At 51.8% G+C, this 23,707-nt stretch overlaps 2 protein-coding genes across 2 annotated transcripts in view; one reads left to right on the top strand and one right to left on the bottom strand.

The window, feature by feature from the left end:
• The window catches only part of LOC130112683 (transmembrane protein 132D), a 96,212-nt gene extending 77,009 nt beyond the window's left edge, over positions 1-19,203 (bottom strand). The window contains exon 1 of the mRNA XM_056280149.1: positions 19,137-19,203. Coding sequence (XP_056136124.1) covers positions 19,137-19,203 — 67 coding nt within the window. The remainder of the gene's footprint in view (positions 1-19,136) is intronic.
• Positions 19,204-20,892: 1,689 nt separating this feature from the next.
• On the top strand, positions 20,893-22,655 carry fzd10 (frizzled class receptor 10). Its single transcript, XM_056286280.1, is given in 3 exon segments — positions 20,893-21,204; positions 21,206-21,238; positions 21,240-22,655. Coding segments are annotated over 3 exon segments (1,752 nt in total). The 5' UTR covers positions 20,893-20,901.
• The last annotated feature ends 1,052 nt before the right edge of the window (positions 22,656-23,707 follow it).

The following is a 23,707-nucleotide window of genomic DNA, read 5'->3' on the forward strand; positions in this document are numbered from 1 at the left end:
TCTGTCCACCGGCCGGGGTTGCTAGGGCTTGGTATTTGCTTTTTAAGACCATGTTGTAATTACAGAGGAGCTCTGCTCCCCTTGCTGCCTCTGGCTCCCTCTCCTCTTTCTGTTTTTTTTTTTTTTATCACTGCTGATTAGCGGTAAGAAGCTACGCTAGGAGCCCCCCACCACCACCACCACCCCCCCGCCACAACAGGCTTTTGTGTTGCACCCTCCCTGGGCACAGACAGAACTCATTCATTCACATCCTCTAACATTTACACAGCTAGGCGAGACCAGGGACTCCACCTCGCGCCATCAGACAGCCGCCAGCACAGAAGAGGTGGGAGACATTTGAAGGGAAGCGACGGACACGTGAGCCTGTGCGCTCGTGGGGCCCGTGCAGGAAACGGCAGCCCCTGCAGAATGGGTTGCATCATGGTAATAAAAAAAATATATTGTTGTGTGGTTCGTGTGCGCTGACCTAACGTGTCTGGAATTCAGAAAATCCGAGCAGACAACTCAGCAAGCAATAACACTTTATGAAAATTAATTTATTACCCAATCTTGTTTATTGGGGGGGGGGGGTTTCATCCAAACAATCATGCAGATAGCAAAACAAGTTGCCACAAGCGCAGGGCACATTTTTCCTCCCCGCCCGTGTCTATATGGCTGCTTGCTGTTTTGTAAGGCGGCGTTGTTTACTGTTTTGGGGCGTACTATATGACGGGGAACGCCAGAGACGGGCCCTTGTACGGCCTTCCTGTGGGATGGCGTCACTCTCCAAACATCTGGGGCCATAAACTGTCCGAGATCCAAAAAAAAGAGTGACAATGAAAGCAATACCACAATGAAAACAAACAATCCTACCATCAGGCAATAAAGAGGAGGCGTCTCCCCCCCCCACCCACCCCCGAAGACACTGTTGGCCCAGGGTTGTTCTGACATCAACAGAGCGAGGAGCCGTCTCTGGTGGCTCGGTCCGGTGCCTAGCTTCAGTTCCTTTTGTTGATTATCCTTCATGTGGATTCGTTCATCACAACTCGTATAACTTCTTGATCTCATATTTTAGACAGAGACCAGACGTCGGGCACGGACGGCGAAGCAGTATTTTTCCGAGTTTTAATGATGGCCGGGATCGTAAACCCTGGCTGTTGACATACCTTTCCTTCAGATGGTCCGGGCCTTGGACGCATAGGAGCGCAGCATGCGTGAGCTTATCGTACATAAGTGGCGTTCTCTATCGTCTTTTTTTGGGTTCACATCACAATAACTTCTGTACCGGGGAAATAGTTGACTTTGCACTCGGGCGGGCGGGGGGGGGAGGGGTGGCCTGTGAATTTCCCCTAACACACTTCAAAGGAGAGGAACCAAAATATCACAATAATGTGTGAAGTGCGTAGCCCTATAGGACCACGCCGTGTCTTTCATGTGCATGGACAGGTGCCAGGTTTTCAGCATTGTTCTCCATGAAATAGGATGCAGGCCTGGGAGAGCCATTGTTCTATTTCGGCTCGCCCAAGTCTCCTCTGTTGTGCGTGCTGGCTCTCTGCTTCGCCGTCCCGCCCGCACCAGGAACAGCACTTCCTCCCGCGAGACGGACGGGAATAAACCCGGTATAATCACTTCAAATAAACAGGATGCCGTTAATTGTTTGCTCCTCCGATTGATGCACATCCCCGGGTAGTCAATGAGAGCTCAATTAATCCTTTTAATGGCTGGACTTATTGGGTGCCAGCGAGCAGAGATGAATTGTCTGGCACCGAACAAGTCGCGGGTTGGAAACCGCACCGGTCCTCCCGAGACCCGGCTTTATTCCTAACTATGGACTGTTGACCCATCAACACTACCTTTATTCCGGGTAGCGTAGCGGTCTATTCCCTTGCCTACCAACACGGGGATCGCCGGTTCGAATCCCCGTGTTACCTCCGGCTCGGCTGGGCGTCCGTACAGACACAATTGGCTGTGTCTGTGCACTGGGTAGGGAGCCAGATGTGAGGATGTGTCGTGGTCGCTGCACTAGACTAGCGCCTCCTCTGGTCGGTCGGGGTGCCTGTTCAGGGGGGAGGGGGGACGGGGGGGAATAGCATGATCCTCCCACATGCTACGTCCCCCTGGCGAAACTCCTCGCTGTCAGGTGAAAAGAAGCGGCTGGCGACATGTATGGGAGGAGGCACGTGGTGGTCTGCAGCCCTCCCCGGACCGGCAGAGGGGGGCGGAGCAGCGACCGGGACGGCTCGGAAGGGTGGGGTGATTGGCCGGGTACAAGTCGGGAGGGAAAAAACCAAAACAAAACACCGTACCTTTACCACAACCAGGGGTGACCGGGTGAGACTGCATACATTGTGCGACAGTAACAGTAATGTGAGACGATGACACAGAATGCACAGACACACACACACGCACAAATATTGCGTTACGTCTCAACGTGTGCTGCGCCGCGTGCTCGGCGGCGGCATACAACACTCACCGGAAAGCCTGAAGCCAGCACATATCGCATGTCAGCCCTGACCCAAATGTCAACACAGGTAAACAAACACCTCCAGGCAGGCAGTGGAGCGCACAATTAGAGAGAGCGAGAGAGCGAGAGAGAGAGAGAGAGAGAGAGAGAGAGAGAGAGAGAGACTTCTCCCCCTGAGGACTTCCTGCTGGTGTCGTTGGGTCTGTCTGCTTTGACGTTGTCACAGTTTAACAGCTTGGCCCCGGCCAGATCACAGGGGCTGTAACGACGGGATGAAAGGGTTTTCACCAAAAGGTGCTAATGGAAACGTCCTACACCTGAAACAACTGCCTCCTTGCCAAAAAACACAGAGGGGGGTGGTGGTGGGGGAGAGGCGAGAGGCGAGGGGAGGGGAGGGGAGGTGAGAGACGGAGGCCGTGTCGGCGCTGACACGGATGAGTTTGAAAACATATCTTTCCTTCCTCGTGTCGGCCTTTCGTCCTCGCGAGGACGGCGTTTTTTGACACTGTTACAGAGAGAGTGCTGTCCAAGGTGGATGAATATGAGCAAAAGTGGGTCTCACGTTGGTGGGTGGATGAACGGGGAGGATGGAGCGCTTCAGAAATGCTGACGTGTGATTGTCATGTGACCACGCCGGTGTTTTTGTACATCATAGCCCATCCATCCGTCCCATTATCCCAACCGCTTAGCAGGGTGGCGGGGATGCGGGAGCCTATCCCAGCAGTCGATGCGCGGCAGGCGGGGAGACACCCTGGACAGGCCGCCAGGCCATCACAGGGCCCACACACACTGGGATTACTGGTTTAAATAAACTGATGGTATTTTTCCGCCTTTGCTGAGCAAGAGTTTTGTGCGAAAGGAAGTATTTCCAAACGGGGCTTTTTCGATTGTTCGGAGTGGGAGTGGGTCGGACCCTTTAGTCGACTGGTTAACGTAGTCGCCTGTGGTGCGGGAGGCCCGGGTTCGTGTCCCGGCTGCGGTGGTTCCCGGGTTGCCCCCCGAATTCGCTACGATATGTCAATTTATCGGTGTCCCTTGATTTCGTGTCAACACCGTTGCCCTTACATAAGAGCCCATCTACTACACATGCTTACTCCCAACTGTTCCACAGCATACCATAGTGCAGGGGTAGGCAACGTGGTCCAGAAAGGTCCGGTGTGGGTGCAGCTCTTTGTTCCAACAAAGCAGTTACACACCTGATTCTATTAGTCAACCAACAGTCTTTGCTAAGGACCTTGATTTGTAGACTCAGGTGTGTAACTCCTTGGTTGGAACAAAGAGCTGCACCCACACCGGACCTTTCTGGACCATGTTGCCTATCCCTGCCATAGTGTTTTGTTGTGTTTTCTTCTTACCGTACCTTCCAGACAGACACTGGTGTCCACTCATTTCAGTATACCACGAAAGTCAACTTAGAGACACTTGAACCTCGCTTGAGCTAATCCATCACAGCGAACATTTATTTGTCATATGAACCGGTGCTTTCTGCTGCGTTATCCTGCAACCACAATGCAAATTTTACCAAAAATAAAGGCAACTAAATGTTCACTGCGAAGGAAATCCTACATTCAAACAAGCTTCAGGTCTCTGTTAGTTGATTTGCATACTGAGCTGAAATGAATGTAAACCAATGACTGCCTAGTAGGCAGAAAAACCACGTTAAAACCATCCAGCATATTCTGCTATGCTTTGGAAAATGATCTCGAGTAATGTAAAGCACGCTTATCGTAGCGGAACGGTGGCCCAGTGGTTAGCACCGTTGCCTCACAGCAAGAAGGTCCTGCTGGGTTCGAACCCCGGTGCCGTCCCAGGTCCTTCCTGCGTGGAGTTTGCATGTTCTCGTCGTGTCTGTGTGCGTTTCCTCCGGGTGCTCTGATTTCCTCCCACCATCAAATTTAAGGCGGCACAGTGGTTAGTGCTGTCACCTCACAGCGAGAAAGTCCTGGGTTCGAATCCCGGGGTTGTCCAACCCTGGGGGGGGTCATCCCAAGTCATCCTCTGTGTGGAGTTTGCACGTTCTCCCCGTGTCTGCGGTGGGTTTCCTGCGGGTGCTCCAGTTTCCCCCACCATCAAAAACGACATGCATGTTAGGGTTAATACTCCTGTCTGTGCCCTTGACCGAGGCATGGCAAGATGAACTGGAGTTGCTCCCCAGCTGCTGCACGGCAGCTGCCCACTGCTCCTAGCTACGCAGCTAGGATGGATTAAATGCAGAGCGTAATTTCCCCACAGGGCTCAACAGAGTATACCAAAATCAAAAAGACATGCATGTTAGGGTTAATACTCCCTCCTATGTCCCTGAGCAAGGCAGTGGAAAGAAGAACTGGAGTTGGTCCCGGGGTGCTGCAGCTGCCCACTGCTGCTATAACAATAGATTGGGTTAAATGCAGAGAACACATTTCGTTGTAACCTGTACAATGACAAAAATATAGTGGCTTTCTTATAGTTGTAGTAAATAAGCTACAGCATGCAGAAACACTGGTGGGTCCTTTAAGCATGTGTCTGTTGTTCTACCATTTCAATGTGGATGGCGGATTAGGCGACAGGCGTGGGTACAAGTCCACGAATACTGGGATGGCATCCAGCGCTTTACCTGTATCCCTGTAGGGTTAGTGATTGTGTCGGGGAGGGCATGCCAAATCATTATGCAGATCGACAAGACCATACCGGATCGGTCAAGGCCCAGGTTAATAACGGCTGCCATTGGTGCTGTGCCCTCACAGGGTACCGATTGAAACTGTAAAATCCGGCATCCGGGTGGTGTGGCAATCTATTCTGTTGCCTACCAACACGGGGATTGGCGGTTCGAATCCCCATGTTACTTCCAGCTTGGTCGGGTGTCCCTACAGACACAATTGACCATGTCTGCGGGTGGGAAGCTGGATGTGGGTATGTGCCCTGGTCGCTGCACTAGTGCCTCCTCTGGTCAGTCGGGGTAATTGTTCAGGGGGGAGGGGGAACTGGGGGAATAGCGTGATCCTCCCACACGCTACGTCCCCCTGGTGAAACTCCTCACTGTCAGGTGAAAAGAAGCGGCTGGTGATTGGTGACATGTATCGGAGGAGGCATGTGGTAGTCTGCAGCTTTCCCGGATCGGCAAAGGGGGTGGAGCAGCGACTGGGGCGGCTCGGAAAGTAGGGTAATTGGCCAAGTACAATTGGGGAGAAAAAAGGGAGGAAAAATCCCCCCCGAAAAAAAGAAACTGTAAAATCCGCTGTGGCGACCCCTGAGAAACAGGGAGTAGAAGTGTGGATGGCGGACTTGTCGAAAATGATCTAAAAACGCTAGTACGCATGGAAGACTTTAGATCCATTTTTGACACGGAAACATTGTTTTCCAGTTCCACATCAGTGTGGGCGTGGCCAGAGACTGGAGACTGGAGGGCAGTGGGGATGTGGCTGCTTGGCCAGACACAGAGGGCCACGGTGGTGAAAACACATCCCGTCCTTCCCAACGATGGCCGGTGGACTGGAGACCAGGGTGTCACCCATCAGCATGGGGTCCTCCAACAAGGCCGCGTCGGCTCCCGGAGGCCTGAGCACCGGCCAAAGCAGTGTCGTCTTTCACTCCCACGTTGACTGATCTGAACTACAGCGGGCTGTCACCTAGCTCAATCCATCTTTACCTGGACATCGCTCAGGATGTCAACAACGCTTGACATCTAAGACAGCGCTTGACACCAGAGTAATGTTTACCCTCTTTTTTTCGACTCCCTCTGGAGAACGAAGGCGTAGATCTACCCCAACATCTGCAGTGGAGATGAAACAGAATAACTAGGATGCAATCGCACAAGGTCTGCGGTCCTCCTTGTGAAGTTCACACAGACTCGGGTCTTATCTGTGGTTCTACTGGGGAAATGATAATGAGGGTTGTTGAGCTGGAATGGAGTCGTCTCGCTACGGCGAAGGGGGGCCATGAAGATGTGAGGTATCTAAACAAACCTTAACGTATAATTGCAAACTAGTATCTTCAGGTAATTACACAATGACTAAGCCTCTAAATGATCGCTCGTTTACAAACAGCCTCTTGTCGGGATTAGCCAGGGCCAAATTGCTAACATGTCCTCGAGTGGGTTTCTTCCCCAAAGAAGTCTTTGAAACTTAAAGATACACGATAAAACCGATCCTTCTTGGCAAATGGCTTCTTGTATGACCAAACTGATCCCTCTCGGGCAAATCCCTTTTATAAGAAGGCGAGCTCAGATGAGGGGGCAGACGACGGCTGAACTGTAATCTATTAAAGGCTCCCAGAAAGGAGCACGGAAGCTCACAAATGCCCCTTTTCCACGACACGGTGCCGGCTCGACTCCACTCGACTTTGGTCGTTTTCCATTACTGGAAAGTGCCGGCATTTTTGGTAACTGTTCCCACTTTCCCGGTACCACCTTTGTCGAGGTCCCCCCCCCCCAAAAAAAACTGGAGCGGGTGCCAAAATCAATGCAGACCAGCTACACTGAGGGGGGCGCTGTTGAGGTGATGGAAGACGACGAGCCAGTACCCTGCAGCGGAAAAGGGGCGTTTGCTTGTTCAGAACAGACCTGTACATGCGCGTGTGTTGCGTGAGTACGAACATACGCACGAGTGTGACACACAAGCTCTCGCGCTCTCGGTGCCTCCATATGAGAGCCGCGTGCTCGGAGCCGCTTCCAACTCCCTTAACAAAAGACTTCATATCGCCATCCGCGAGAGGAGCCGGCGCTGGTTGCCTCTGCAGAAAGCACCAAGGGCAGATACAGCGAGAGGAGGGGGGGGGATATGTGATCTGTTGTCTCGTGGGCCATTCCCAAATAGAATTCACCCCTGCGCTTTGGGGACAACCTTTACTCGGGGACACTTGACGTCTTTGTTTCTCGGGTTGTGCTGAAATTGTTGAAATGCTCTCGCGTCTCGGGGTTTAAATTGTTCCACGGTGGATGCCCCCCCCCAGAAAGGGACCACAGGCTCGATCATGCACCGACTTCTGCATTCGGGGGGGGGGGGAGAGGATGACAGGTTATTTAGCACTATTTTGATATTTGAGCGCGAGGAATGCCAGGCCGTACAGTAACCCCTCTGTGTGCGGAGGGAGCCTCGCGGATGAGGCAAGACTGCTTACAGCGACGAAACACTATCTGAGACGGATTACGAGACGTTTCCCTCGGCCCGACTTTCCTTCCTTTCAGCTGGCCCAGGTGTGCTAGCGCCCCCCCCCCCTCCTCGCAGCAGAAACGCGGAAGAGGGCAGGGGAGATGCGAGCGTGCACGTCGCGCAGGAGGTGATGTGTTTTAGGGGGGGGGGCAGATTAAGACGGCTAACTTGTGTCAGCTGCGCGAGTCCCGACCGAACCGGGATTGACTGAGAGTTGCCAGTAGTGACTGGAAGACATTACTGGCGTCATACCAGCCAGCTGACATCTCTGATACGTTGTTAGAGACCAAGGCCGGTGCGCAGGACTGTGCAGAGAGTCCGCCCGAGAGTTCTGCCAGACGGAGCAGAAACGAGCGCCGGAGTGCGGCTGAGCTGTTGTCAGTGGTGATTACAGTCCAGACGCTGATTGTTCCAGCTTGTCTTCAAACCTGTTCAGGTTTCACTGCGAGGCCTGTCAATCCCCCCCCCCCCCCCAAACACTTCAAACGCAGCCCGGAGTCCTTCCCCTGTACCTGCGCCCGTGCCTTCACACCTCGACGTCAACCTGCCTCGCGAGCGGAGCGGTGGTGAAATTACCCGTAATTATCCCGATTGGAACGCGACATAACAAAGGCGCTTTTGTTTTCTGTTGTGTTGTTACTGGAGCGCCAAGTTCAAGCGTCGTCTCTCTAATTAACGCTGACACCTCTCTAGTGTGAAGCTATCTGCTGTGCAGCACTGGGAGAACTGTCCTCCTCTCCCCCCCCTCCCCCACTCCTTATTTTTTCTCCCCAATTGTATCCGGCCAATCACCCCACTCTTCCGAGCCGTCCCGGTCGCTGCTCCACCCCCCCCCCCCTCTGCCGAGCCGGAGAGGGCTGCGGACTACCACATGCCTCCTCCCGTACATGTGGAGTCACCAGCCGCGTCTTTTCACCTGACAGCGAGGAGTTTCACCAGGGGGACGTAGCGCGTGGGAGGATCACGCTACTCCCTCTCCCCCCTGTTCCCCCCCCCCTTAACAGGTGCCCCGGGCCGACCAGAGGAGGCGCTAATGCGGCGACCAGGACACATACCCACATCCAGCTTCTCACCCGCAGACACGGTGTCTGTAGGGGACGCCCGACCAAGCTGGAGGTAACACGGGGATTCGAACCGGCGATTCCCGTGTTGGTAGGCAATGGAATAGACCACTACGCTACCCGGACGCCCGGGCACTGGGAGAAGTTCGGCTGGAGCCTGGCTCTTGGTACTACCACGCACGGCAAGTTAAGAGCAAATAACAAGTGCCAGAGAAATGGCGTGTGAAAGGTCCTCAGCGGGAGTACAGGTCAGAGGGACAGGGCGCCACGCGTGGCTGGTTAAAGACAGTGAGCCGGATATTGACGGCACGCCCTTCCGCGTGTCTCCCCACCGCGAGCTCGAGAATCACGACTAGTAACAGCAAAGGCAGTCCGGTTTCGAGCTACACGCGCTGGCGTGTAGGCGTCCTCGCCATTCCTCTTCCGGCTCTTCGCACCAGGCGCAAGTTGTGCCGCCGTGTGGACGGCGAGTTGGGCACGCCGTCACGTGACTCGACGCACACGGGCGTGTGCAATGTGTCCGTCGCCGTCATTATGACCGCGTTATTGTCTCCCATTTGACAGCCGGTTCCTTTCTCCCCGCAGCAGCCGGGGAGGCTGCAGTCCTGCTGCTGAGCGCAGCACAGCCCCGCGCGGTCCCACGGAGTGCACGCGGAGGAGGAGGAAATCAATAGAGAAAATATCGCTGCGGGCTCACACATTTTTTATCTGGCTTTGAACGAGTCAGCTTTAATTTCGCTTTGATCTCAATTTGCTGCTTTTGGGATAGCTTGGCTCCACGCTGAACCATGAGGAATAAGCCTCCGTCGGTGGGGTGGGGTGGGGTGGGGTGGGGGGGGGGTTCTCCTGCAGAAAGACACTTTCAGCCTAAGCCTTTATTTCGCCTCTCCGTGCTGGTGGAGGAGGAGCAGAGGATGCTGCGACGCGCCGGTCTCGCACCGTCGGCCAGCTGCTTCGCCCGTTGCGGCCGGTGTGAGGGGGGTTTATGCCCGGCCAGGGCCGCAATAAAGAGATCCTCGGTGTCGCTGACAGAAACGTGTCAGCGTTGCTGCGGGGGGGGGAGGGGGAGGGTTACAGGTTGACGTCGCGGCGCAGCTGGCGCCGTTCTCACTGCCCCGCCAACCGCGGCACCCCCCTCCCCCCCCGTCCCATCCACACATTATTAGAGCGGACGCACCAAAGGGTGGCGGTATTACGGAGTCACCTAGGGCCTGCAAAAAAGATTTCTGCTCTTCCCTCTCGCCCTTTTCCAAACCAGCGAGTTTTTAAGGGGGGGGGGAGGGAGGGAGGGAGGGAGGGAGGGGGAGAAGGAGGAGGGGGTTGTTTGGGAATTTGTTTCTCTTCTTTAGAGCAGAGACAAAAGGGGAAGGATAGAGGTCTGGGCAGAGAAAAGACCAGTGCCTTGCTGCGGAGAAAGGGAAGGGTCTAATCTAATTTGGTTCGAGGAGGATGTATGCGTGCGTGCGTGCGCGTGCGCGTGCGCGCATGGGGACTGTGTTTGTGTGTGTACATGCATGTGTGTATAAATGTGGTAATGTGCGTCTGTATCTGATGCATCTTTGTGTGTGTGTGTGTGTGTGCGGGTGTGTGCGCGGCTGTGCTGCAGAGAGCGAGGGGACTGTGGGAATGGGATAGGAGGGCTCCACTGCTGAATGGAGCCTCCAGAGCCAGAAGCAGTGGGGAGTCTCCCAAGGCACACTGATTCCAGGCCGGCCACTCAAAGAGGGATTAGAAAAGAGAAGGCCCTCCTGATTAGCAATTCTCACTCAAGTGCCCCCACGAGGACCCCCGGGTAATAATATCGCCATCAATTTACCTCGCTAATGCTTGCAAATAAAATGTTTACCCCGCTTTCCCGACCGCATGCGCCACATGCCCTGCATCCTACGCCTCTCCCTCCACGGGCCACTTGGTTGGGGAGTCGCATAAGCGGTCCCGCTGGGTCTGACATGACTCTCCGCAACAACAACAACAACAACAAAACGCGTTTTGGAAGCGGTTGACTGTAACTGTTTCGGTTCATTGCTCCGTCCCAGGCTGGCGAACCCGCTATGAGAAGACCCCCTCCCTCCCTCCCCCTTCTCCCCCCCCCCCTCCCTCCTGCTTCTAAACGACAACCACATGAAAGAAGCATGACGTAAGAGCACGCTGCTCAGCTATAACCGTCTCAAAGCCGGCTCGGCCCGGGCCTTATTGCGTTTACTGCAGAACAAGCCAAGTTCATAATGCAGAGCGGCCGACACTTTCCCCAAGCATGCGAGGCGGCGGCGGCGGGTCCGCCATCATCATCATAATCATCATCATCATGTATTATTGCAGTCTTACAAATCTGCACTATAAACACTTATGGAGCTTCAGACTTCCGCCGATCGGCCGCCAGACGCCGCCGCGGATGAGGTCGGCGGGTTAGGCAGAACCCGGTGGGACCGCGCTCGTCGCAGAAATGCTGCGCAGTAGAAATAAAGAAGTCTTTCATGGAACCAAGACGCGGGGGTGGGGGGAGAGAGAAGAGAGGGACGAATTAGCCCTCATTAATAAGTCACATTATTAAACTATTTAAGCCATGTGAGCGAAGAACACTGCGGGCTTTGATGTTGACGGGGCTCTTCAATAATTGATCGCTGGATTCATATGCGTTTCCTCAAAACGCCCGACCCCTTTGCCAGAACTGATGCTCTTATTACAGCGCCGCGCCTTTTCAGAAGGGGCCAGGGAACGGCAGTCGCGGCATCGATGCCGGCCGACTAAAGCTTGTGTTGTGGTCGTCCGTGGTGATCACGTAATGGCCACGTAAGAACCACGCCATTGCTTGGATGGTTCTGCGTGGGGTTTACGCGTCGGGATGCAATTCAACGCCACACCGGTAGAGGGCGCTGTGTTGTTTTTTTTTGTAAAGACTTACCGACCTACCGAGACTCTTTGATATGCGGTCCCATCCAGGAGAGCATTACGGTAAATTAGAGCGACTTTCTTGCCGCCTGCATCACCGCTGCTTGTCGCCATTGATTTTTTTTCCACACGTGCGAACCGGTCCCTCAGATTCTTCCACTTCAGCCTGCGTTCGTCGACCGACAACCCGGTGTTCCGAGAGATCCGCTCCCGCCAGTTGGCGCACATCCGAAGGTCCTCGTAACTTCCCGCGGACACCTCGCACAGGTTGGCGTGCTTGCGAACTTCCTCCTATCGACTTGACAGCCGAATGAAAGGACGCGCTACAAATGCAGGAGATAAAACTCGACACACCGAATACAACTCAAACGAGGTGCTACGAAACCAACCGGCGGACTCGAAGACGGTTAAAAATGGCGGCGTTTCTCGAGCAGAAACCGGAAAAGCGGCCTCCGCCGGATGTGGTTAGTGGACCAATCACAACCAACGCTGCCGCGCTCGGGCTACGTCGCCTCGACGTGCGTCTAGGATTTCGGGGAGGTGGACGTAAGGACGTAATGGGGTGAACGCTCGGGTGTAAATTGCCACGACGTCATAGCGGAAATCCCGCTTCGTCGTCCCGCCCTCTCCGTTGTCTCTCGTATCACTCTCCCGCCATCTTCAAACGGGCGGTCCGCCGCGTACCGGGCTCGTCTACCCATCATATCCGGCTGCGGACGCCGGGCGTGGTAACTTCCGGTGCGTACTTCTCGCGGGCTTTTCGTGCGGGCGAACGTGAAGGGGGAGGGGCTCCGCGAGACCCGGTGGCACAAAAAAAAGAGCACGGGGGGGGGCAAAAATAACAGATTAATAGCTGATAATTAGGATCATCCCGAGCTAAACGTTAAACGCGGGGCGATCGGGAGGAGTAGGGGGGGGGGGGACAGGATGTCCGGACAATGTGTCGGTCCGGCGAACAAATAGCCTCACCTCCGACAGAGTGTGTTGTTGCTTCTCATTGTGGCCGCTGAAAGAGAAGAGGAGGGCCTTGGTTAAGAAGATTATAGCCTTTCCCCACCCGTACGTTTAATCAACATGCCTTTTCAATGCAGGCGACAATGCCAAACATGTCTGACGCCCCCCCCCCCCCCACCCCCACCCGGGCAACCCTCACCCCCACCACCCCACCCCACCCCTCCCATGGCATACCTCACATGTTGGGGGGCAGAATACAAATAATCTGCCAAAAATTAAGATAGATTTTTTTTTTTTTTTTGGGGTGGGTAAAATATACCCCCCCCCCTCCTCTCCAGATGAACGATAGCGTGGGGGCTCGGAAGTGTCACCGTCACCCGGTGCCCCTCTCGCTTCTCCGGCTGCACCGACGGAAAATAACATTAACTCCCAACTTCATTTTAACTGATCGGAATTCTCCAAAGGGACCCGAGGAGCTTTCCCTCTTCACCCTCCACTTCTTTCATCCGTGGTTAAATATGTAAATAAAATGTCTAAAGTCATTCTTCAAAGGGGAACAAAAGAAAAAAGAGGGCTGAGGGAAAAGACAGCCATAAAATTCCTGCGATTCTCCATAACATTAGCCGGAGGGGGGCCAGCTTCCAGCCAGAGCCTAACAGCGGGGGAGCCAGCCCGCTCCATAGAATCACACATCTCAAATCCCACACACACAAAAAAAAATAAAATATCTTTTCAGCTGCAGCCATCAAAGGGCCCCCCCCCTTCACTTTATTAGTTACAGAATTATCTCACAGTTGCTGATTTCTCAGAGATGCAGCCGCACTTGCCTGCCTCATCACGCTGTTGTGGTTGCAGAGATGAGATAAAATAAGCGAGTGTGAATGCTCCTGTGTGTGCACGTGTGTTTCGTTTGTGCTTGTGTGTTTGTTTGTGTGTGTGTGTGTGTGTGTGTGTGTGTGATTTTGCAGGCATGAACCGCTACGCCAGCGTGCACACATGAAAAGGTGTGGGCGGGTACGGCGAGAGAACAATCATAAAAGACACCGTAGTATCTGCAGAGGCTGCGAACGCTAAAGAGTGAACGGGGCTTGATTATTCCCCCCTTTTCTTCTCGCTTTCAAAGCGATATCATCATGACCGGCAAAACAATCATGAAAGGGGCGAGAGAGGGAGAGAAGACGGTAGAGAGGGAGCCGGAACAAAGGCGATGAATTACAACAAACCAGTAGACTGTGTCTCCTTGTTAAGCTATGTGATAATATTATCTTGTAGGTTTCATTACACCAAAGGCGGCGATAATAAGGGCGGGTATTTGCTTTTAAAATGCGCCAGACAGGGTTTTCCTGAAAGCCGGGATGATCAGTTAACGGGGGAGCAGGCCTGCCTCGGCCCCGGGAACGCGTTGATATTACATTACCCTTCCCCGTATTAGGAGCTGTCGTCCTTTTTGCGCGGCTCCGACACGTCAGCCGCACAATAAAGGCCTCGTAGAGAGGGCGGCACAGCCGGCGCAGGGCAGCCATGTCAGCTGTTGTCTCTGGCTTTGTCAGGAGTGGGAATGTATATAAAGAAAGGGCTAAAACCATTCGCTCACGAGGACAAGATTGTTCCCAAACTGATGTCTGCCAATTTAAAAAAACAAAACACAAACTCACGCCTTGTTACGGCCAAAAAAAGCAACAACTTAACGCGAAATTATTTCTGCCATGGGCCGAAAGCTCGCATGCAGCGGTTGTTGGGGTGTGGAGCTTTCTGAGCACCATCGCTTTCAAATCAGTGACCCCCCCCCCCCCCGAGGGTCTGCATAGCGCGTTTTGGGGGGGAAACGGAGCGCTTATACGGGAGGCGTATTTACGAGGCCTGCGTTGGGAAGGATCCAGCCTGGAAACCCTCCACGTACGAGTCAAACGGAGCTGAAACTGGGCACCGTGTGCACGGCGTCAGAGGGCGAGTATTGTGCAGTGCGGCGTGTTCAGAAGTGCGCTCATATCCTATATTTATGCCCATGCTCCACGCGCGGAACACCGACAGCTGAAATGTCACCAGTGAGATATGCCGTGCTAAACCGTTTAGGCACGCTGGTGCCGGGTTTCTCATCTTGCCTGAACACATTTCTGTAATACTCCTAAAAGCACTTCGGTGTCTCTTGTAAAAATGGGCTAAAAGCACCCCTGTTTACTTGTGATCCGGATTTCACCCTTGATGAAGCCCATGACCAGGCCAGAGTATAAATCTTGCAACCACAAACTTTTACAAGGTAATGTGAGTTGGCTCTGGGGGGGGTGGGGGGGGGGAGGATTGCACACAGCGGAGGATAACCTGCTCCTCTCCCTGGCAGGCCTGCCATCCTGCCCCGAAAGACAGCTCTGACATAGCATGATGCAAGGACGGAGCACTTACCCCCACTGAAAACAATGCAGTTATCTGTTCTCGTTTTTGGTTTTCATTATATAATGTAGTGACGTGGTTTTGTTTTTGTTTTCGGTTGTTTTTTGTTTTCCTGTCCCTTTTTACAGAATTTGGTTATTTTTCTTTCTTTTCTCGTGCAGTTCTTGTCTCATGAAATTGCAGAGGGCGATAAAAGAAAACACATACAAAAGACTTTTATTTAGAGTGAAAATAATAATCAACAGTCTTGCTTTATTCAATAAATGGCCAATGGAAGTCTCATTAGGAGGCTCAACAGCCGCACAATAGCTCCAAGGCTGACTTTGCTTTATTGTAGAAAGGCTCCACAGCAGTATCTTATGATCAAATCAAAGATTACTTCCAACATCCTCAGGCCTGTAGCGTTAGGGGAAGAAATAATATGACAATATGAAACTCAGATAATCAGGATGAATCATGTGAGTTTTGTTTGAGAGTGGATTCTTCCAATTTTAAGTGATTTATTGGTGATTTTTATGGGTTTTAGAACAAAACTACAGAAAACTATAAAACTATAAAAAAAAACTAAAAGCACCATTGTTGATCTTAAAGTCACCAAAAAGTGCATGCTGAATCAATCTTTGAGCCCTTTGAATTGAGTCCCTGGGTCATTAATGTGGCGTCTTCATGTTGGTATAGAGTGCTGGAATGTAACTAAGTACATTTACTCAAGAACTATACTTACGTACAATTCTGAACTACTTGTACTTTACTTCAGTATTTCCATTTTATGCTACTTTATACTTCTACGCCACTACATTTCAGAAGGGAAATATTGCTCTTTGTTTTTACTCCACTACATTTATTTGACAGCTTTAGTTACTAGTTACTTTGCAAATTTATATTATTCATACAAATTATAAATCAACTAATAGATTGTAATATATTTTATAGGCTAAGCTACCCAGCAGTATATAGAGTAATAAAAATTAGCTCCACCTTTACCAGCTGCAACATTAAAGTGATGAACACATTAATACAGCAATAATTATAGTCCAATAATGATTCTGAAATAGTCCATTTCACATGAGTACTTTTACTTTTGCCACTTTAAATATATTTTGATGCCAATACTTTTGTACTTTTACTTAAGATTTTGAATGCAGTACTTTTACTTGTAACAAAGTATTTTCACACTGCGGGATTGCTACTTTTACTTAAGTAAAAGCTCTGAATACTTCCTCCACCACTGTAGGTATGTAAATATTGTATGCCAGTTTTAAAATTGTTGCTATTTTCCAACACCAGAATTCATACTCTATTATTATGCACTTCACCTCAATTTTAAATGGACACTAATTGGTTTGGCCAAAAAAATCGATATATTTAAAAAAAAGATTATATATTGTAGTGAAATCGGGGGGGGGGGCAGCCCGATCGACCGTCACAGCCGGGATGCGAACCCGTGGCTTCCACACCACGCTAAAGGGTCCGACTCGTTAGCCAAGTCTACTTATCCGTGTACGTTACAGTATTTATCAAATGTGTTTTATCTAACGCTCCGTAGATTTAGAAAAAGCGAAAATAGACTATTTTATCCAACGTAGCGCGGGCGGAGGCCGCTGGGTTCGCCGCCATGTTCAGACCATGTGACCAGAAGGGGTTCGTCGCCGCCGAAGAAGAAGCTGAGCTTTGTGCTCATTGGCTAAAGCTGCTGCTTTTTACGGAAGAAAAAAATAGGCCGAGAGAAGAGCGACCAACGATGGGGTGGAGGCTAGTTCCCATCGATGCGAAGAACGGAAATGGAGTAGAGAACGGTCAACTGAGCATGCACGAAACGCCTCTACCATGCCTCCACACGCCCCGCGTAGCGTCCAGGCGCTATGATTCTAGGAAGACCCGCCCCTACTCTGCGTCTGATTGGCTAACTTTAACCCTAACCCCGCCCTAACCTTAACCTACCCAAACAACGGAGGCGACGAGTACTTGCGCATGCTCAGTTGACCGTTGTCTGCATCGATGGGAACTAGCCTCTGCCCCAACGATGGCGGTAAACGGGACTATTGGTGTGTCCTTATCAGGATGGAAAGCTCTGAAAATGGACAAAGGATTAAGCGACGTCAAAGTTTCGTGTTTTTTTGGGCCCGTGACAAACCGAATGAATCGTTTTTGTTCACCCAACGGCTTCGCCATACACCGGATGCCTCATCAGCGACTCATCTAGCGGAGAGGTACTACGCCGATAGGTGTCAGTAAGCGTGTGGGAGCGGTATCGTATCGGCTGTTTTAACAAGGCGAAGAAGAAGATCCTTAGCGGACTTCTAGTAGACCACTGCACTTCCGCGTTCGAACGTTCGAGCGGGGGGGCGCTAGAGGGGGATGGAAGCCGGCAAGTTTGAACACGGTTTAAATGGCTAACCATGTCGCTACGTTGGCTGCTGCGGACAAGAACCGATATTTGCGCAAAATTCGCAGTATCGGTGGCCAGTGTCCTTTCAAGGGGCAGTAGTCCGGGTGCGTGGGGTCCTTTGCATTACACCCTGATTTGATAAAAGGCAAATCAGACATCATGACCTAGAGCAGCCATGGGGAAAAGACATAGGAACTAGGCTACATTTTCAACAAATGTTTGCATTTTATTCAATTATTACTTTTTACTGGATTCCACATGACTGCATACAATGATGCATGATATACTACTCAATAAGGATGACAACAATAATGTGATAACACTGTTTGCATTTTAACTGGGTAAGGGAGACCGGGGTAGTGACCCCTTGTTTCTAGGAAAGATAAACAAAATTGAGCATGTGACCAAATATTCAGGGGGGGGGGGACCATGTTATGATGTTTAATGGATAAAAATACATGTGGGTTTGAAGAATGTGATCCCATTCAGACAGGTTTAGCTAACTGTGGAATTCTACATAGCCACCGGCTCTTGACATTTTGGTGATTATGAAATGGAGAATAGACGTAACCTATTGTTAGCTAGTTAAACTAGCTAACGTTACCAGTGATGAAGTGCAGACCGCAGACGTATACATGTTTGCTGTCAGGATCCCAAAGTTGTCCATCCTTGTCTCTCCTTCTGATCGCCTGGAGCCATTTCAATCGTTTTTCTCCCCCCCTTCTGCCTTTTAGGCAACACAAAAAAACGAATATTTGGGTTGTTTATCTTGTTAACAGTACAGTCCACCACACAGCAACTTTTGGGCTGCGTAGCTACGGCTATCCCCCTCTCCTGGTGTCCTGTTGTCAAGGTACCCGGAAGTGTTCCGGTGGTCTATTGCTGTGGTCTATTGCTGTGACAAGAGCACACTCCTCCGCACCTAGGGCGGAACAGGATATGTGTATTGTAAGGTAAATTGGGCCGGTTCAGTCATGTTCTGCTAAGACGTTTTTTACCGTTTGATAGAACTAACAACGTTTGCATCTTTTCATGACTGATCTGGAAGATAAACGGTGTAGTATTTATGATTTAATGATTTCTTGGTTAGTGGTCATGCACGCTGTGTGTGCACAGAGAATGAGCAATCACAATATTTCTAATTAAGGACGGTGATATGAGGCCTCTTCTGAATCTGAATCCTTCTTAGACAGCCTGGATTGATGGGCGAGTATTAATTGCATACAGTGGTTCATCTCAGGGCAGCACGGTGGTGCAGTGGTTAGCGCGGTGGCCTCACAGAAAAAAGATCCTGGGTTCGAGCCCCGGGGTAATCCAACCTCGGTGGATCGTCCCAGGTCGTCCTCTGTGTGGAGTTTGCATGTTCTCCCCGTGTCTGCGTGGGTTTTCTCTGGGGGCTCCGGTTTCCTCCCACAGTCCAAAGACATGTAGGTCAGAAGAATCGGCCGTACTAAATTGTCCCCTAGGTATGAATGTGTGTGTGTATGTATGCCTGCCCTGTGATGGTCTGTCCAGGGTGTCTGCCCACCTGCCGCCCACTGACTGCTGGAATAGGCCCCAGCATCCCCGCGACCTTGAGAGCAGGATAAGCGGTTCAGATAATGGATGGATGGATGGTTCAACTCAGGTTGACTCAACCAGAGTTTTGAACAACTTTCTTATTCCCGCCTTGATAAAATCATCCTGGTCATTGCTATCCCGATAGATAGACTCCTCTTTCCAAATTGAGCTATTGAAGTTAAAAGCTGAATATATCTGGTGAAATTCTGTGACTCCTGTTTTTCTCTGACATATCACCAAAAAAAAACAAAACTATTGCAGTGTTTTGTTGTAATATTGCACTGTTGTGTATTGTAATGTGTGTTTCCGGTATCATTCAGCCGTACCAGCATCACCCACACCACCTCCATCACTTCCAACTTCCAACCTGTCAATCCTCACCAGCAGAGCCATCATGAAGAACTGTCTGCATCACACGAAGCATAGGTAAAAGTCCATATCTTGCCTATAAGCCTACTTCGCTGAGTGTACTGTGGCAGTGTGTCGGCCATAATTCTCATCACGGCCGACGCTGCCTGATGAAAGGTCCTGCGTTATGAATGGTGGCCCGCACGGCCTTAAGAGAGAGGGTGTGTAGGCCACAGCTCTCAGCTACCCTGTCTCACACTCTATTTAGCGCCGTGATGGTCTGGCGGCCTGTCCAGGGTGTCTCCCCGCCTGCGGCCCAGTGACTGCTGGGATAGGCCGCAGCATCCCCGCCACCCTGAGAGCAGGACAGGCGGGGTTTGGATGATGGATGAGCGAGTGAATGAATGAAGCCTACTTTGGGTAGGGGTTGATAGACCCTCTTAACAAAATGCCCCGCTTAGACGTCGCCCATATCTGTGTACCCATAATCCCATGGATGTGCGCGTGCGCGGACTCAAGCTGTATTTTAACGCACCGGCTGTGGTAACACAATTTATGTTAATTCACAAGAGAGGAACGTTTAAAAAAAAAGCTCATCCCGATCGTCCCTCAGATAGACGGACAAAAGAAAAAGAAAAAGAAAAGTGAGTTGAGAGCGCGGACGCAGCCGTCCGGCGCGCGATCCGGAGCGCGCGAAGCTGCGCTGAAAATTAATAAAAGAAGAGTTTTAGAAAAGAACAAGAAAACATCGTCCTGCGATTCTAAGTGTGTACTGGCAGAGCGCACGGCGACGCCGAACGCGCAGTTCGCCGTGGGCTCGGGGAAATGGCGCGACGATTGGCCGACGAGCCGCTCCGCGCCGCTGTGAAAAGGCATCGGCGCGTCGGCATCGCCTTTCTTATGCAAAGCAGCTGTCTGTGAAGGCGGATCTCTTGGCAGGTCGCACCAGCACCCAGGCAGCCAGCGGGCTCACACCAGCGCTGCCGCCGGACGCGAGGAGACGCTGCCTTGCGCGCACTCCCGGAGGGACGGACGGAGGGAGGACGCGCTCCTGGATTTTGTATAATTTCGCTTATTTCCTTCTTTCTTGCTGCTGCAGACCGGCTTGTGCGCGTCTGACGGGACCATCGTGCAGCCCAGCGGACGCGAGACGTCGGAGCCGAATTATTTTGTTGCACGCGCGCGCGCGTTACAAGTTATAACGCGCTACGACTGCTGTTGGCCGGACAGTTGAGGGTTACACGAACCAGTGTCCGGAAAGCATCATGACAGAGCAGGACGGTCCTCCGGCACGCTTTGGGCAACAAGTTGGGAGCCGACTGGAGAACGCGACCTCTGCAAAGTCCAAGTGGCAGGCTGTATAAGAGAGGCTGAAGCTGGGATCCGGCAGCGAACTGAAGCGGGGGTTTTTTTTTTTAATATATATACATTCTAAGCATGGACCTAAGCGCGAGCTATTTCCTGCAAGATCACGTGTTGGGACGTATTTCTGGAGTTCTTTTTCAGTTATATCATTAACACCTAAAAAGAGAAACGATGGTCTCCCAACAGACAGTTTTGTAAGTTTTTTTGTTTGTTGTTTTTTTTTAATTTTTTACTCACCGTTCTGACCCCCCCCCTCCCCCCTAATCAAACATTGCCCGGGTTTATCCCGGTCCAGTGCTCGATGAAAGCTGCTTCGGCTTCGTCCTAAAGTTAACTGTTCAACTTTTGTTCGTGCCAAGAGGGATCAAAGAGGCTAGAATGTTTTCAACTGCCAAGCTGAGCCTAATCTACATGCTGCTTGTCTTTTTAAGTGGTGGGGGCTTGGCCATCAGCTCAGTAGACCCCGACAGGTCAGGCGAGGGGACATGTCAACACATCAACATCCCCCTGTGTAAAGACATTGGCTACAATATGACTCGCATGCCCAATCTGATGGGCCATGAGGACCAGAAGGAGGCCGCCATTAAGCTGCACGAGTTTGCCCCGTTGATAGAGTTTGGATGCCACAGTCATCTTAAATTTTTTCTGTGTTCGCTGTATGCTCCCATGTGCACGGAGCAGTGTGTCCACCCCCATTCCAGCCTGCAGAGTGATCGTGTGAGCAGGTCAAGCTCAAGTGCTCCCCTATCTTGGAACAGTTCAACTTCCCCTGGCCAGATTCCCTGGACTGCTCCAGACTACCAACCAAAAATGACCCTAACAACCTCTGCATGGAGGCCCCGAACAATGGCTCAGATGAGCCTCCCAAAGTCTCCCACACCCAGCCTCCCGATTTCAGGCTACAGCGTCCCCTCGGCGGACAGGACCTGCAGCTCAGGGACAGCAGCAGCAAGGGGACATGCAGCAACCCGGGCAAGTTCCACTTTGTGGAGAAGAGTGAGTCTTGTGCCCCCAAATGCTACCCCAAAGTGGATGTCTACTGGAGCCAGGGAGACAAGCAGTTTTCTCTGGTGTGGATGGCCATCTGGTCCATCCTGTGCTTCGTCTCAAGCGCCTTCACCGTGCTCACGTTCCTCATTGATCCGCAGCGCTTCAAGTACCCGGAGAGGCCCATCATCTTCCTCTCCATGTCCTACTGTGTTTATTCTGTGGGCTACCTCATCCGGCTCTTTGTGGGAGCTGACAGAATTGCCTGTGACAGAGACAGTGGGGTTCAGTACATCATCCAGGAGGGTCTGGAGAGCACAGGCTGCACCATTGTGTTCCTCATTCTGTACTACTTTGGCATGGCCAGCTCCCTCTGGTGGGTCATTCTGACCCTCACATGGTTCCTAGCTGCAGGGAAGAAGTGGGGCCATGAGGCCATCGAGGCCAACAGCAGCTACTTCCACCTGGCAGCCTGGGCCATCCCCGCTGTGAAGACCATCATGATCCTTGTTATGAGGAAGGTGGCGGGAGACGAGCTGACGGGTGTCTGCTATGTGGGCAGCATGGACGTCAAAGCTCTCACGGGCTTTGTGCTCATCCCTCTCTCCTGCTACCTCATCATCGGTACATCTTTCCTACTCTCGGGCTTCGTGGCCCTCTTCCACATCCGTAAAATCATGAAGACTGAGGGGGAGAACACAGACAAGCTCGAGAAGCTGATGGTCCGCATCGGGGTCTTCTCTGTCCTCTACACTGTCCCAGCCACCTGCGTCATCGCTTGCTATTTCTATGAGCGGCTCAACATGGACTACTGGAGGATCCTGGCAGGGGAGCAGAAGTGTGTAGACGGCAGCGGGCCGGAGCCGGAGGAGTGTGTTATGAAGAGCTCTATCCCCGCCGTTGAGATCTTTATGGTGAAGATCTTCATGCTGCTGGTGGTGGGCATCACCAGCGGCATGTGGATCTGGACCTCAAAGACGCTGCAGTCGTGGCAGAATGTCTTCAGCAGGAAGCTGAAGAAGAGGACGAGGAGGAAGGCCGCCAGTGTGTTCACCAGCAGCGGGCCTTACATGAAACCTCACCCATCCTTCAAAGGGCACAGTACAAAGTATGAGCCTACACGGCCTCCTCCCACATGTGTGTGAGCTGACTCTATGTGCGCTAACACCCCCTCCCCGCCCCCCCCCCCCCAACGCAAAAATACTTGTACAGCCCTTTACTTAAACAAGACTGTGATCAGAGTGCGTCAAAAGACACGGTCCGTGTTCTATTTATGCAAATTGCATTGAAGATAATGCAACGTGGGGTTTATTTCCTTTTGGGTTTTTTTTTTCAAATCTCGACCCATCTCATGCTACAAAAGTTGCCTTTGTTTGAGAAAAAAAAATCTACTCCTGGAATCACTTATCCCCATTGAGGAACTTAGTAGTGAAAAACAAAAAAAAAAACGTTATTGTTGTGAAGAAAAAAGTGGAATAAACCTTTTGGACATGCCACGGGGTTGCCTGAATAATGTGCAATAGATGTTTTTTTGTTTTTGTTTTGTTGTTGCTGGCATGAAGACGGTCGTACAATACTGTTTGTAACCGATTACAGACAATGAAAGGACTCCTCAGACAATGGGGGGAGGGGGGGGTGTTGTGTTTTCAAGCTTTTCAATGGAAATCAAGGCAGGGGTGGTGTGTGTTGGAACTGAGGCGAGAGCAGCTGGTGGAAAGGTGCTCGGGACCTTACGGACTGCCCGTCCACGCCACGGGTCAGCCGGAGCGCCCGGCGCCGAAGCGACGTCTGTAGACGCCCGCCGCCGCGCAGCTTTGTTCCTCTTCTTCGCTGTTTTGTAGCACAAGGGCGCATTTGTACATATTTCTAAAGGTCCATATTTTATAGGAAGTCAATAAAACGTTCTAGTTTTAAAACGTGGATGGCGGTGAAATTTGTGCGTCGTGACTGCTTTCAAGTTACTTCTTTGACGGGTTCACAGCCGCAGCACGGCGGCTCGTCCCTGTGCGCGAGCTGCTCGGCAATGCCTGAGAAGAAGGCGAGGCGGCGGCGCCGAGGCCTCGTGTGACGGCTTACGTCGCCTCGTGCCGCGTCACTTTTAGCGGTGTCGGATTTTTGCTAGGCGGCACGGTGGCGCGGTGGTTAGCGCGGTCGCCTCGCAGCAAGAAGGCCCTGGGTTCGAGCCCCGGGGTAGTCC

Source organism: Lampris incognitus, chromosome 1, assembly GCF_029633865.1.
Source record: "Lampris incognitus isolate fLamInc1 chromosome 1, fLamInc1.hap2, whole genome shotgun sequence".
Lineage (NCBI taxonomy): Eukaryota > Metazoa > Chordata > Actinopteri > Lampriformes > Lampridae > Lampris > Lampris incognitus.